We start from the raw sequence: 13,773 nt of genomic DNA, 5'->3' as shown, positions 1-13,773 counted from the left end.
TATGAAATAGCTGACCAGTATTACTAAAACCCATTAAGGTCATGAAAAACAAGGGAAGTCTGAAGAACTGTCACTAATGGGAGAAGACTATGAGACATGATGATTAAATACAGTGTGATGTCCTGGATTGGATCCTGGAACAGAAAGAGAACATTAGTGGAAAAACCCAGCGAAATCTGGAGTTAACAGAAATGTCCCAATATTGGTTTATTAGTTTTTAAAATGTATCATTTAAGATGACAACCTTATTTGAAATTAAAACTGGGACTCTCTGTTTTATTTTTACAATTTTTTTCTAAATCTTTTCCAAAATTAAAGGTTTATTAAAAGTATGTGTATAGGAGACTATTGATTCAGTATACATGTAGCAGAGACATACCCATAAAAAGGAGAGTTATCATGTTCCCTGCCCCTCCTAGTGAAGCTATAGGACACAGAAGGCAAGTGGGCTCAAGAGAGACATGGGGAGACACAGGAGAAGAAGGGCATGCCTGCTTCTCAGGTTTAGACTTGCACCAGGGACTTAGGGGATCTGGAAAGACACGTGGGTGAGAGACAAGGGGGGAGGCTGACAATGGCAGCTGTTGCCTTCATTTGTACCTAGATTTTACTCTTTTCATCTCAGACTTGCCTGGTCCCTTTAACCCTTTTCGTGTGGTTCCCCACCCAAAGGTGGCTTAGACTTTGACTAGCTTTCAGGCCTCAGTGGCCCTGCTTTGCAGCAGCCCTGTCTGGCTGGACATTCACCTTCAAGGGGATGGGTAACTTTGGATGTTTTATTGGGACACTATTATTCTTTCTTTTCTCTCTCTCTCTTTCTCTCCACCCCCCCCCCACCAACCCTATTAAAATTCTTTCACACTGTGTATGCTTTGTCTTTGTGCACACAGATGTGCACACAGATGGCCCCTTTATAGCGTGCAAGTTTGGGAGTCCTGGGGTACTCCTTGTTCAAGTGCTGACATACAGAGAGCTTCTTCATTTGTCCTTACTGCTGCACGCCACTCCGTTGTAAGGATTGATTGCAATTTATTTAACCATTTATCTGCTAGTGGGCAAATGTGTTGTTCCTATTTCTTTGCTATTGCAAAAAATACATGAATACTATGCCATCTACACCCATACCATCCGTGCGAGGATATCTGGAGAGTAAATCCCTAGAACAGAAATTGTCAGATGAGGAAACATCAGCGCTTGTCATTTAGATCAACGCTGCCAAATTGCCTTCCCCAGAGGTCTAACCAATTTATATTTCCACCATCAATGTGAGAAATGCATCTTTCCCCACACCCTTCCAACATTGGTTATAATCAAGATTGTAAAAAATGTTACTGTTGCTAAATTCTAAGTGAAAAATTGTTTTTTGTTTGAATTTTACTTTTCTTATTATGGATAGGGCTGAGTATCTTTTTATTTGTTTCAGAAATTCTTTTCCTTTCTGTGAATTCTCTTGAGGATATTTTTGTAAAAAAAAATTAAATCCCTCCAAAAACATCTAGATATTAAAAGTTCCCATTTCCACAAATTAGAAAGTAGAGAATGGTAATAACTTGCTGGGTTCCAGGTTCTAGGCAGTGATTCTCAGTAGTTGAGGCAGGGAAGACAACCTTCTGGGTCTCCTAGCCTCCTTGGGAGGACTTGCCTTCCATGTGGTAGTTTGCACAGGAATGCCTCAATCTTAAAATTGGAACAGGAAGCTTAGCGGGGGCTTTTTCTATTGTCTGGAAATAGTAGCTAAGGCCAAAGTCGAGGACAACCACCCCCTCCCTTCAAACAAACATACAAAAATTGCTAAGTGCCCCAGACGTCTAAAGAAAGTTGCCAAGAATTTTAACCGGACTTTTTTTTTTTTTTTTAAAGATTTATTTATTTATTTATACAAGCACTGGGTACAGTCAGAAGCGTGGGAGGGTGAGAGAATTCACCAGAGCCAGAGCGGAGAGCAGAGCAGGCAGAAGGACCGAAGTACACTGCTGAGGGGAGCAGCGGGCGGCAGGAGAGGTCTGCGCGCCATGTGGGACCCTCCTCCAGTGGCCGGGGAGCAGCCGGGGATCGAACCGGCGCCGCAGAGGCTCCGGGCAGCTTCGCAACCCAGCGCTCAACCGCTGCGCCACCAGGGAGGCCCTTTAACCGGACTTTTAACTTTTAAATTTAACCAGATTTTATCCAGGGATTACATTGAGGGGGTGAAACTGGCCCCACCCTTCAACATCTAACACCCCACATGAAAGGTGGGTTGGGAGGAGTGGTCCATTGGGGGAGAGCACATTTACACTGAGTGCAATTCTCCTTGTCCTTTTCCCTCAAGTCAAAAGGAAAGACTCCAAGAAGAAAATTCAGAGAATGGCCTTGCACTTCTTGAGGGTGTTTACCTCAGCAATGGAATTCCTGACCTTGCCCTGCCTTATCTAAGCAGAGAATGAGAGATGTGGTAGAAGTGGGGCCTGGGGGTGACAAATAGTGGTGATGCCTGAGTTTACTGGAGGTTAAGTAAGCACTATGGAAGTAAGCTGGGCTCAGCTACCTGAGCAAAAGGGCCCTTGATGTGGGCTCCGTGTGTTAGAGGACTAGGTTCTGACCCTGCTCCAGCTACTTTCCTCAAGCCTGAGACATCTACTGGGCCAGTTGCACAGAAACTCCATTCCCCTGTTGCACAGGCCAATCATCTTGCCTCCTGTTTTTCACTTCATGTATCCAATCCATCAGCATAATTACCAGCTCTGCCTTCAAACTGCATGTCAAATCTAGCACTTCTCACACCTCTATGGTGAGATGGCCACTGAGGCCAAGCCATCACCATTTCTTACCTGGATGTCACAATAGCCTAACAAGTCTCTTTTTCCTTCTGTTGGTCCTAAAGCCTGATCTCCACAGAGTCAGAGTAACTTTGAACATGTAAGTGAGATCCTGATCCCTCTGCTCAAAAGCCTCCAACTCACCCATCATGGTCAGAGTTAAAACCCAAATTCTTATCATGACTCCTAAGACCCTGCGGAATCTGTGCGAGGCCCTTTCTCCTCTCCTCCTCACTCGCTTCTGGCAAGACATTCCTCGACCAACTGGTAGGGTCAGACACTTTTCCATTCTCCTCCTCTCCTATATTTTCTCTCCGCTTTCATAATAGTCTCCCCAGGACGCCTACATAAGCTAGTGTCACCCTTCCAGTGCAGGGCACACTCACACCCACCCACGCTCATTCACAGTGGGACAATTTAGACACACCAGTGAACCTAACATGCTCGTCTTTGAGATGTGGGAGGAAACTGGAGCACCCAGAGAAAACCTACACAGATGTGGGGAGAACATTCCAACTCCACACAGATGGTGGCCTTAGCCAGGAATCTATTTTTTTTTCTCTCTCATTAATGTTCCAACAAAATGACACTGAATGAAATGATGTGATTGGAGGGCTTGCTGTTTTAGGCATCTCCTACAGGCTAGGCACTGATCTAGGTACTGGGAATACACTAAACAAACCTGCCCTTGCCCCCTAGGATGTGCAGCTAGAGAAGAGAAAGAAACAAACAAGTATATAAACATAAATTGGGAAGCGCGCCATGAAGGAGAGGAACAGGCTTTTCATTTTAGCTGTAGAATAACTCAGGAGCTGGCCCCGAAGCCAGTGCTGTCATAGTGAGAGCAACTCAGTACCAGGGCACCCGTGCCTCACTTCCTCTGCTCGACCACACCCGAGTCCTGGGCATGATGCTGCCTTCTGTAAAGGCCAGACCTGACAGCTCTTTTCAATTTGGACTTTTAATACTGCAAACACCATGCGCAAGTTGTCAGTCACACTGTGTTTGTTACTGTCTCTGAGGAGTAACTCACTGAGTCAGCCTAAGACTTACTAACTCTGACTCACCCCGTGGTTCTCCACATAAATATAAGTGACAAAAGCCTCAGGCAGTAGATGTGGCTGGTGGGGTGAACACAGGCAGAGAGGTGCAAGGTGAGGCTAAGGGTGGTTGGAGGAAGGTGTGTGGGGCTATTGTTTAAAGTTTGGATTTTGTTCCCAGGGCAGTGGTGGCCATGTGGGGGGTTTAAGCAGAGGTGGCCTATCTAATGTTTGTATTAAATATATCTCAGAGTGCCAGGTATTCAGGTACATAACTGGATTTTTGATGATTACTTGCTGAATTGAATTAAACTAGGAGTTGGTGAAGGAAGGGAGACAACTCTCTATGGAGATGGCTTCCTTGTAGCTAACAAACACTGGCAAGTTAAAAACCCAAAAGTTCGGGGTTGAGGCCCTTTCAAATTTCCAATCACTTTAAAGTGGAGCAGCCCTGTGACAGTCGGCTCTTGGAAAAGCTGACAAGTTGTCCTAATTTCCTCTGGCTCAGCTTCTCCTTTTTCCAGACTTACAGAATCATTGGGGAGCTTTTTTTTTTTTTTTTTTTTTTGTAATCCCCTGTGTTTCCTCATTTATATTGGTGTGTCAGAGATTCCAGGCAGTTTATGTACAGAGTAAAGTACTGAGTGAAGCTTATAATTTTAGGGGACAGGTAAGTTAGGGTGAGTGATAGGAAGGAAAGTTGCCCACTCAGGGAAGGAGATCTCTGGGCAAAGAAAAGGCCCCCAGAATGATGATTACAGAAACTGTCTCAAGAGGGGCATGTGGACAAGGTCTGAGTTTCTTACTAAGCCCCATGGAGACGAGGGTGATGTCAAAGTGATTGTGGTCTCAGCGGCCTGGCAGAGCAGAAGGCTGACATCACCACCCAGGGGACCCAGTGAGCTCAGACTCCAGGGAGACCTCTTCACAGCCCCCAAAGATGCTAGAGCAGCAAACATGGCCAAGAGGGCCCTGGGGGCTGAGCTGCTTTCATCTGCTGTTCAATTGTTGTTCTTTTCCTTTACCTTCCTGCCAACATAGAATCCTAAATCAGCCTTGTGGAGAGACAGAAAGAAGGTGCACAGACACACTGCCCAGGAAACTTTATATCTTATGGGGAGATGTATTTCTCCCTCTAAGAGCTCTGTGTCCTGGGAAAGGCCCCTGATCTCATGAAGCTCATGGTACAGGTGGACAGAACAGGCTTTCATACTAATGAAAAGCAACAAAAGAAGGTGTATGAGCTGGATTCTAACCTGTCTGTCACTCAATTATTAAATAACTTGCCCACCTGACTTTTATTTAAAGACTTTTATTTATTTAATCATAAAGCCTCAATTTTTTCCTCAATAAAATAATAACAGTTTCTGTCTCACAATAGGATGATTGTGAAGATTAAATAAAAGAAATGACATTATGTTTTCAGGACCCAGCAGGTTAATAAATGGTAGCTGGTATTATTGCTACTACTTAAGGTCACCCAGTGTGATAGGGACAGTGTAGAGCGATGTAGATAGAGATGTTGACAAAGGACCCATTGATCAACTGGCTGTACTAGACAAGGCTTCTCTCCACAGAAGAAAGTCACACAAGCTGGATTTTGAATGATTTCACCAGGTCATCAAGGGGGAAGTAAGGGAAGAGTATACTACAGAGAAGGCACAGAGTAACATAAGCAAAGTCTGAAAAAAGGGACAGGAAATTAAGTTCAGTTCGTTTCAGCTCAAACTACGTGAACTAAGTGCCTACTATTCCACGTCTTTTGTTAAAATACCAGGGCCACATTGAATAGTAGTAGTAATGTTAACACCCACTGTAAGTACTTCATATTTATTAATTCAATTTAACTCTATGAGGTAGATGCTGTTATTATCCCCACATTATGGGAAAGGACACTGAAGCATAGAAAAATGAATAATTTCTTTACCACACAGCTAGAAACTGGTAGAGTCAGGATTTTAAAGTGTCTCAATTATTCACTTGTAAGAGCTATACTGAGGAGAAGGTAGTGGTAAAATCATGTGGAAACTCTTGGGGCAGACATCTACACAGGAGGCTGAGAACCTAAATGGAGGAATGAAATCATACAGCAAAGACTCCCCAGGGAAAAGGTGACTCTGGAGTTAATCTTGAAGAATGAGTGTGTTGTTCCAGATGGAATGAGCAACTGAGAAGCATTTGAGAAGGGATAGAACATAAAATTGGTTTTGAACAAATTGAGTTTAAAGCACATGAAGATATTTGAGAGTAAATGTTATTCAACAATCATAGTTGGATACTTCATTAACCCACTTTAAATAATGGAGAGAACAACGAGGAACAAGGAAAGAGAAGACTTGAGCAACTACAGAACACAAAATCTTCTCAAGTGCACAGGGAATGATAGACAATATCAAAACATTCTAAAGGATTAAAAGTAATACAAAATAGGGCCTCCCCGGTGGCGCAGCGGTTGAGTGCTGGGTTGCGAAGCTGCCCGCAGCCTCTGCGGCGCCGGTTCGATCCCCGGCTGCTCCCCGGCCACCAGAGGAGGGTCCCACATGGCGCGCAGACCTCTCCTGCCGCCCGCTGCTCCCCTCAGCAGTGTACTTCGGTCCTTCTGCCTGCTCTGCTCCCCGCTCTGGCTCTAGTGAATTCTCTCACCCTCCTGTGCTTCTGACTGTACCCAGTGCATGTATAAACGAAACAAACAAACAAATAAATAAATAAAACATGCCTCTATTAAAAAAAAAAAAACAAAAAACAAAACAAAAAAACAAAAAAAAAAAAAAAAAAAGTAATACAAAATATTTTTTGCACCATAGTGGAATTGAAGTAGAAATCAATAACAGAAGGAAATTTGGAAATTCACAAACATGAAAATTCAACAACATATTCTTAATAAACAGTAGGTCAAAAAAATCAAAGGGAAATTAGAAAATATTTTGAAATGGATAGAAATGAAAGCACAGCACTTATGGGATGCAGTGAAAACAGTACTAAATGGGCAATTTATACCTATAAATGCCTAAATTAAAAAAGAGGAAAATTCTTAAGTCAATTACCTATTCTTATATATTGAGAAACTGGAAAAAGAGCAAACCAAACCAAGAGTGAGCAGAAAGGAAAAAATAATAAAAATTTGAGAAGAAATAAAGAATAGAAAAATAATTGAGATAATGAGCAAAACAAAAGTTGATTCTTTGAAAAGATCAGTGACATTGAAAAACTTAGCTAGACTCACCAGTCCCTCCCAAAAAAAAAAAAAAAACCCACAAAAAGTCACAGAGAAGACCCAAATCAAAAGGAATAAACTGCTTAATAATAAATTAATTAAAAGGGTCTCCCTGGTGGCGCAAGGGGTTAAGAAGCAACTTCTGAAGCTGTCCACAGCCTCTGCAGCACAAATTTGGAGTTCGATCCCCAGCCAGCCAGGGAGCTACCCGCATGGCACAGCAGACCTCTTCTGGCTCACCCGCTGCTCCCCTCAGCCGTGTATTTCAGTCGCTCTGTCTCTTCTATTCCCTACTCTGTCTCTGGTGAATCCTCTCACCCCCCACAACTCTGGCCTGTACCCCATTGTTTGTATGTGTAAATAAATCTTTAAAAAATAAATTAAAAAATATAGTTAAATAAAGTTAATTATTAGCAAACATTACAAAACATTGCTGAAATACTTTTAGACAGAACTAAATAAATCTAAATATATTCCATGTTCAAGGGTAAAAAAAAACTAATGCTGTTAACATGGCAATCCTCCCCAAAATGGACTATAGGTTAACAAAAATCCCAATCAAAAGCCTAGCCAGCTTCCTCCCACTTCCATCCAGAAGTTAACAACCATACACTTTTTTTTTTTTTTAAGATTTATTTATACAAGAACGGGGGTATAGGCCAGAATCGCGGGAGGGTGAGAAAATTCACCAGAGACAGAGCGGGGACCAGAACAGGCAGATGGACCAAAAACACTGCTGAGGGGAGCAGCGGGTAAGACAGGAGAGGTCTGCCACGCCATGTGGGCATCTCCCTGGCCAGAAATGGAAATCATATCAGTGCTGCAGAGGGTGCACTGTGGAGAGCCTCACAGCACCACGTTCAACCGACTGCGCCCCCGGGCAGGCTCAACAGGCATATTCTTAAATTCAACTGGAAATGCAGGGACCCAGAATATCTAAGCAACCTTGAATAAGAACAAGTTGTAGTACTTACCCTAACTAATATCAAAACTTACTGCAAAAATACAATACTCAAGATGATGTTGTAGTGTTATAAGGCTAGATACATGGATCAATGGAATATAATTGACAGTTTAGAAATAAATCCTTACATTTATGGTACATTGACTTTCAACAAGAGTGCCAAGACAAATTAATTAGGAAAAAATAGCCTTTTCAGTTGATGCCTTTGGATCAACTGGACATCCAGAATGACATTGGAGTCCAAGTTCACACCATTTATAAACATTAAATCGAAATGGATCCAGACCTAATTATAAGAGCAAATACTGTAAAACTCTTAGGTACAAACATAGGCTAAATATTCATTACCTTAGACTAGGCAATGGTGTGTTAGATATGACGTCAAAAGTATAAACAACAAAAGAAGAAACATATACATGTTATTCACTGAAAGTAAAAACTTTTGTTTTTCAAAAACACTATCTTGAAAGTGGAAAGACAACCCACAGAATGGGAGAAAATATTTGCAAGTAAAATATCTGATGAGGAACTTATACCCAGAATGTATAAAGAACTTATAACTCAACAACAACAACAACAACAAATCAAGTAAATCAATTGGAATATGGGCAAAAGGTCATAATAGACATTTCTCCAAAGAAGATATACAAGTGGCAGTGGAGAGCAGTGAGAATGTTGATGCTGTAAATCTACTGATACAAGAGAAGAGAAAACCAGTTCATTTAAAGTAAGTGGAAAGAGGTGGTTTTGTGAAGAGCTCTGAGCAATGATACAATGATGATCAATGATACAATGATGATCAATGATACAATGATGATCAATGATACAATGATACAATGATGCTTACGGGGAGATCCGATCAATGATACAATCCATTACACTAAGGTGGAAGAGGTGAAGAGAGGCAGAATGATTTGCTTAAGCTCACACAATAAACTCATGGTAATGGAAGGGGTGGGTGGCATGGTATGGCCTAGTGTTGAGGAAATGGACCTTGGAATTAGATGGACCTGGATTTGAATACCAGCGTCATCATTTACTGGCTTATGTGAGACTTTTTGTGTTACCTATCTCTCAACATTCTCATCTGTAAAATGGGAAATGTAATGTTCACCATGCAGGATTGTTGTAAGGATTTAGTAGTATTTCTGAAATGTTTACTTTGTGGCTGTGCCTGCTCTATAGAAAGTGTTCAACATACTTTAATTACTCATACTGGAACTGAATCATAGGCCCCCTGATTCTTAGTCTAGTGCTTTGCTGGTCATTCAACACATTCTCAGCCAGAGAACATAACATTAGGCAGGCCATCTTCACTGAAACTTTCTTAAACCAGTCACTCTAGACTCACACACCGTTGTTTGTAAGATCAGGGACCTCTGGTCTCCATGGGGGCTCAAAAGGACTGATGACAGTAGCAGAAGCAAGTTTAACCACTTCTGTAAATCTCTTCTGCATATATAGTCTGCCTATTGTGATGGACAAAATAGTTTTGCTGAGTAGGATACTGAGATGGGTGCCTAAAGAGACCCTCTGTCATGTATTTCAAGAGAGCTTCAGAAATATGAAAGCCTCTACTTTCCTTACACCTCCTACATCTGTCTGGAATTATTTAAGCATGAGTAATAAAATAAAATGAGAACAGCCAGAGATTATCTAGAAAAGGACAGGTTTAGCAACTTGCTTAGTTCCTGGCAAACCAGGACTTGTAACCCATTCTCCTATTTGTTTATTTTTAAAATGTATTTTCAATTGACTACTATTTTTATGGAAAATATAACACATGCACAGGAAAGAATTTCAAAAGAGAAAAAATACATAATTAAAAATCACCTTTCTCCTTCACCACTTCTTTCCTTCCAATCCTGGCTTCCACTACTGTTAACAGTTTCTTGCATAAACTTTCAAAAATATTCTAGCTATGGAATATTATATATATATATATGCAGCTATGTGAAAAGTTTTCCTTTTAAAAATGAAGAAAACATACTCTATATATGGTTCATGCCATATTTTTCCCCCACTCAACATTAAAAATTGAAGGAAGTTTCATATGTGAATATAGAGTCTTCTCATTTTCTCTTTAATGATGATGTAATAATAATCTATGGTATGGTCGTGGCACAAATATTTCACCTTAACTTCCAGTTTGTTTGTCGCATGGCTTTTTTGGTTGATGGCAACACCATTATCCCAGTTTCTGTGCTCCAAACCTTGAAGTAAGTAACACCTAGGGTTCTCCTTCCCCATATCCAGTAAATCATGCTAATATTGCTTTTACAATATTTTCTCATTCTTTTTGATTCTCATTGTCACCTCCCTGGTTTGGCCCTTAGGCTTTTGTATAGCCTCTCCCTGTCTTCAAATTTTCTATGCCTGCCTTGTACATTTGTTCTTGATCAAGTATCCTAATGCCTAGGGTCTCACTGATTGTGTCACCGGTCTTCCTAAAGACCTCCAGTGGATTCCCTTTCATTGTGTTATGTAAAAACCAAGAGCTGATCAATACATATAATTTTAAATTCTAATATGGGTACTTTGTGAAATGCAAATGCCTGAACCAAATGTGCAGCTGTAGGACTTTTAGTCTCTATTCAAAAAACGTTTCCAGGTGCTTCTGATATGCTTGGCTGTTGCACCACTGGAGCCATTAGAATAAACTACAAATTTCTTGGCTCAGTATTTCTTCTTAAGATACCTTGCTAACCCCATTTCTTACCATAATTTCTCTACATGTAGTGCAAATGAAGTTCTTGCTGGCTTTCTGAACAGTCCTCACACCTTCCAGTCACACCTTTTAAACTTCCAGGCCCAGATTCTCTATGAATCCTTCGCAGTCAGACATGATCCCTGAACTCGATTTTTGGAACTGCCTTACTGTCATATTTCGTCTCACCCCCTTCTCTCTTCCTCCTGGCCCAAGTTGCAAGGTTGCTGTCCATTGAAACCTAGTCAGTCCTTTCTTAAAATACGCACTTACAGGACCTCCTGCTCTTCGTGGCAAGCATCTTAAGAATTTGTAATTCTTATTGTCACCTCCCTGGTTTGGCCCTCAAGCTTTTGTATAGCCTCTCCCTGTCTTCAAATTTTCTATGCCTGCCTTGCACACTTGTTCTTGATCAAGTATCCTAATGCCTAGGGTCTCACTGCTTGTGCCACCTGTCTTCCTAAAGACTTCCATTGTCATTGTCTGAATTGATCACCACTGCATGTTCAGTGTCGTTAACTGTTCCTGGCTTATAGTGGGGCTTCCCTACAGCGTATTCAACTAGTGTGTTAGTGAATAAAGGTGCTGAACCCAACCTAACATTGCCCAGAGAACTACAAATCCCAGCGGGCATTGCGCGGGACAGCGATCGACGCGGTGACGTACGGGGGCGTGTCGAGTCTGAGGGCGGGGTCGTCCTGCGGGTAGCCGGAGACTGGGGTGGCTGGGGATCCTGGGGTGAGAGAGGAGAGAAAGGTGAGCCGAGCCGAGGGAGGGGACGCGCTACTGGGCGCCCCTAGTCTATGGAGCGGGGTAAGATGGCGGAGGCGGAGAGCCTGGAGACAGCTGCGGAGCACGAGCGGATCCTGCGGGAGATTGAGAGCACAGACACGGCCTGCATCGGGCCCACGCTCAGGTAACCCCGGTACCGGGGCCACCGACGGGGGGGCGCGGGCGGGACTGGGGATCAGGCTCCTTACGGGCAGTGTGTTCGGTCAGCCACCGCACGGCCGGCACTGGCCTCTCCCTTCGGAGATCCCGGCGACCGAGCTCCTCCCTCCGCAAGGCAGGTCTTTCTCCGCAGCTCTGACGTGGGGTCCCTGGCCGAGCCCTGGCGCCCACCACCCGGTTACTCTGGAGGCTCGTCCTGCCGCCCTCGGGGCTGGAGCAGCCTTGCTCTCCCTGGGAGGCCAGCCCTGCGCCGGGCTACCGAGAGCGCCGGACAGATGGGGCTCCTGGATCTTCCCTGAGGACATCACCCTTCTCCCTCCAACTCGAACGCGGTTCTGCCCAGAACATAGTTCTCAACACAGCATTTTACTCCACGGTTTGCTCCTCAGAATTAAGTTCTTGTCTTCTTGAAATCACAACCACTTCTCGGGAACAAGTTCCTGAAAATCGTAGGCCTGGAAGGAAGGAAGTATCCCTTGACCCGCACCCCTCTCCTGGGAGCGGGTGCTTGCTCGAACCCTGTCGGGAAGATGACCTGACTCTAAAGTTGCAGCCTCGAAGCAGTCTTATAGCTAAGAAAAGGTTATGACCCCTCTGGTCTCCCAGACCATTACTTTGCTCACACAGATCCATTTTATCTGGAGCTGTCAAAACAAACGCCCACCTACCTCAACTTATTTAACAAAACTTAGGCACACTTATATGTACAGTGCAAGACGTTGTAACAAGGGATTTACGATTATAACTTATTTACAGCAACACAATCCTGTTAGATACTTCGTTTTACAGATGATGCACAGAATTGTTAAGTGACTTGCCCAAGGTCACAGAGAAAATAAAGTGAGGAGAAAATAGATTCCTATTTAGGTAATATGGATCCGGAGCCTGTATTCTTAACTTTTGTTGTACTGCTTCATCTGGGGATTACGATGTACCTATCCTTCCTGTTACTTCCTCACTAAGCCTAGTTTGAGCTACTTTTTCCTTTCCTCGCAGTTTATTAGTGCCCTCGAACTAACTCATCTTTTTCCTTTTTGTTTGTTCCTTCTCATCTCCACACGACCGATCGATAGATAATTATGGTACCTGCCTTGTACTGTATATTGGGTCACTGCTCCTTCCTTCAAAAAAGAGTTATTAATCACTGCTTGTTCATTCCTGGGGAGAGTTGCCTGGTGAAAGAATGTTTGAAGGAGGGGCAGGCTGGAGACTTTATCCCTCATTTCACCTTTGTAGCTTCCTTCTCCAGGGCATGTTGTTAGCATTGGTCTCCCAATGCCACCCCTGGACACAACCATCTTTGGTAGTTTGTCTTTTGTGCCTTATTACACTGTGATCACGACCGTTATGCTCTTCTCTTTTCCCCCTTTTCTTTAACTCTGAGGATGAATGAATGATTCTCATTTCATTATCTTTTATAAAAACTAAGGATTATTTACTGTGTAATTAAGCCATTAAGTGTGTTAATGGCTATTAACATTTGGTTTTTATAACACAAAATGTTTCTAGAATTAGAGGATGCTGTTTCAGTATCTCACTAGGAAATTTGCCTGCTGAACTGCAGGCAAGCTCCATGGAATATTTGGTATTACCAGAGTTTTAAGGAAGGATTCTTTATGAGGAAAGTGCCAACGTTGCCATGGGTTGGTTGTGGTTTTCAATTGAATAGCTTTAATATTATTAATTTAGTTTGTTGGGATTTATGATGTTAACTATCCACTGAACAGTTGAGTATATTTGTATCAACTGAATTTTGGCCTGTAATTTTCTAGCATCATGAGAGAAGAATGTAGTTGTTCCTTCTTATTTGCAGGGGATACCTCCCAAGACCCCTGGGGGATACTCGAAACCTCAGATGATACCAAATCCTATATTCACACTGTGTTTTGCCCTGTACATACATACCTATGATGTAGTTTTTAAGTTAGATTCAGTAAGAGATTAACAATAATAACATAATAAAATAGAACAATTTAAAAATATATTGAAGTAAAAATTACAATATCTTTTGGACCCTGGTTGACAGAAATCACAGAATGCAAAACTGGGGATATGGGAGAGACTACTGTGTATGCATTATCGTTAAAATTTGCTTCATTTTT

At 42.5% G+C, this 13,773-nt stretch overlaps 1 protein-coding gene across 4 annotated transcripts in view; it reads left to right on the top strand.

Annotated features, from left to right (window-relative positions):
• The first annotated feature begins 2,867 nt into the window (after nucleotides 1–2,867).
• Nucleotides 2,868–13,773, top strand: part of EXOC6B (exocyst complex component 6B) — a 586,102-nt gene continuing 575,196 nt past the window's right edge. For 2 of the 4 annotated variants that reach the window (XM_054701727.1, XM_054701728.1), the window contains exon 1: nucleotides 2,868–3,062. Coding sequence is in view for 2 of the 4 variants with exons in the window: in XM_054701726.1 (XP_054557701.1) it covers nucleotides 11,524–11,636 (113 nt within the window). In the remaining 2 variants the exon portion in view is untranslated. Of the gene's footprint in view, nucleotides 3,063–11,434; nucleotides 11,637–13,773 lie in introns of those variants that run through there. The other 2 variants (XM_054701726.1, XM_054701725.1) reach the window with 1 other exon arrangement.

Source organism: Talpa occidentalis, unplaced genomic scaffold, assembly GCF_014898055.3.
Source record: "Talpa occidentalis isolate TD23 unplaced genomic scaffold, MPIMG_talOcc4v2.1 talOcc4.5, whole genome shotgun sequence".
Taxonomy (NCBI): domain Eukaryota; kingdom Metazoa; phylum Chordata; class Mammalia; order Eulipotyphla; family Talpidae; genus Talpa; species Talpa occidentalis.
This window is presented reverse-complemented; position numbering and strand designations above follow the sequence as displayed.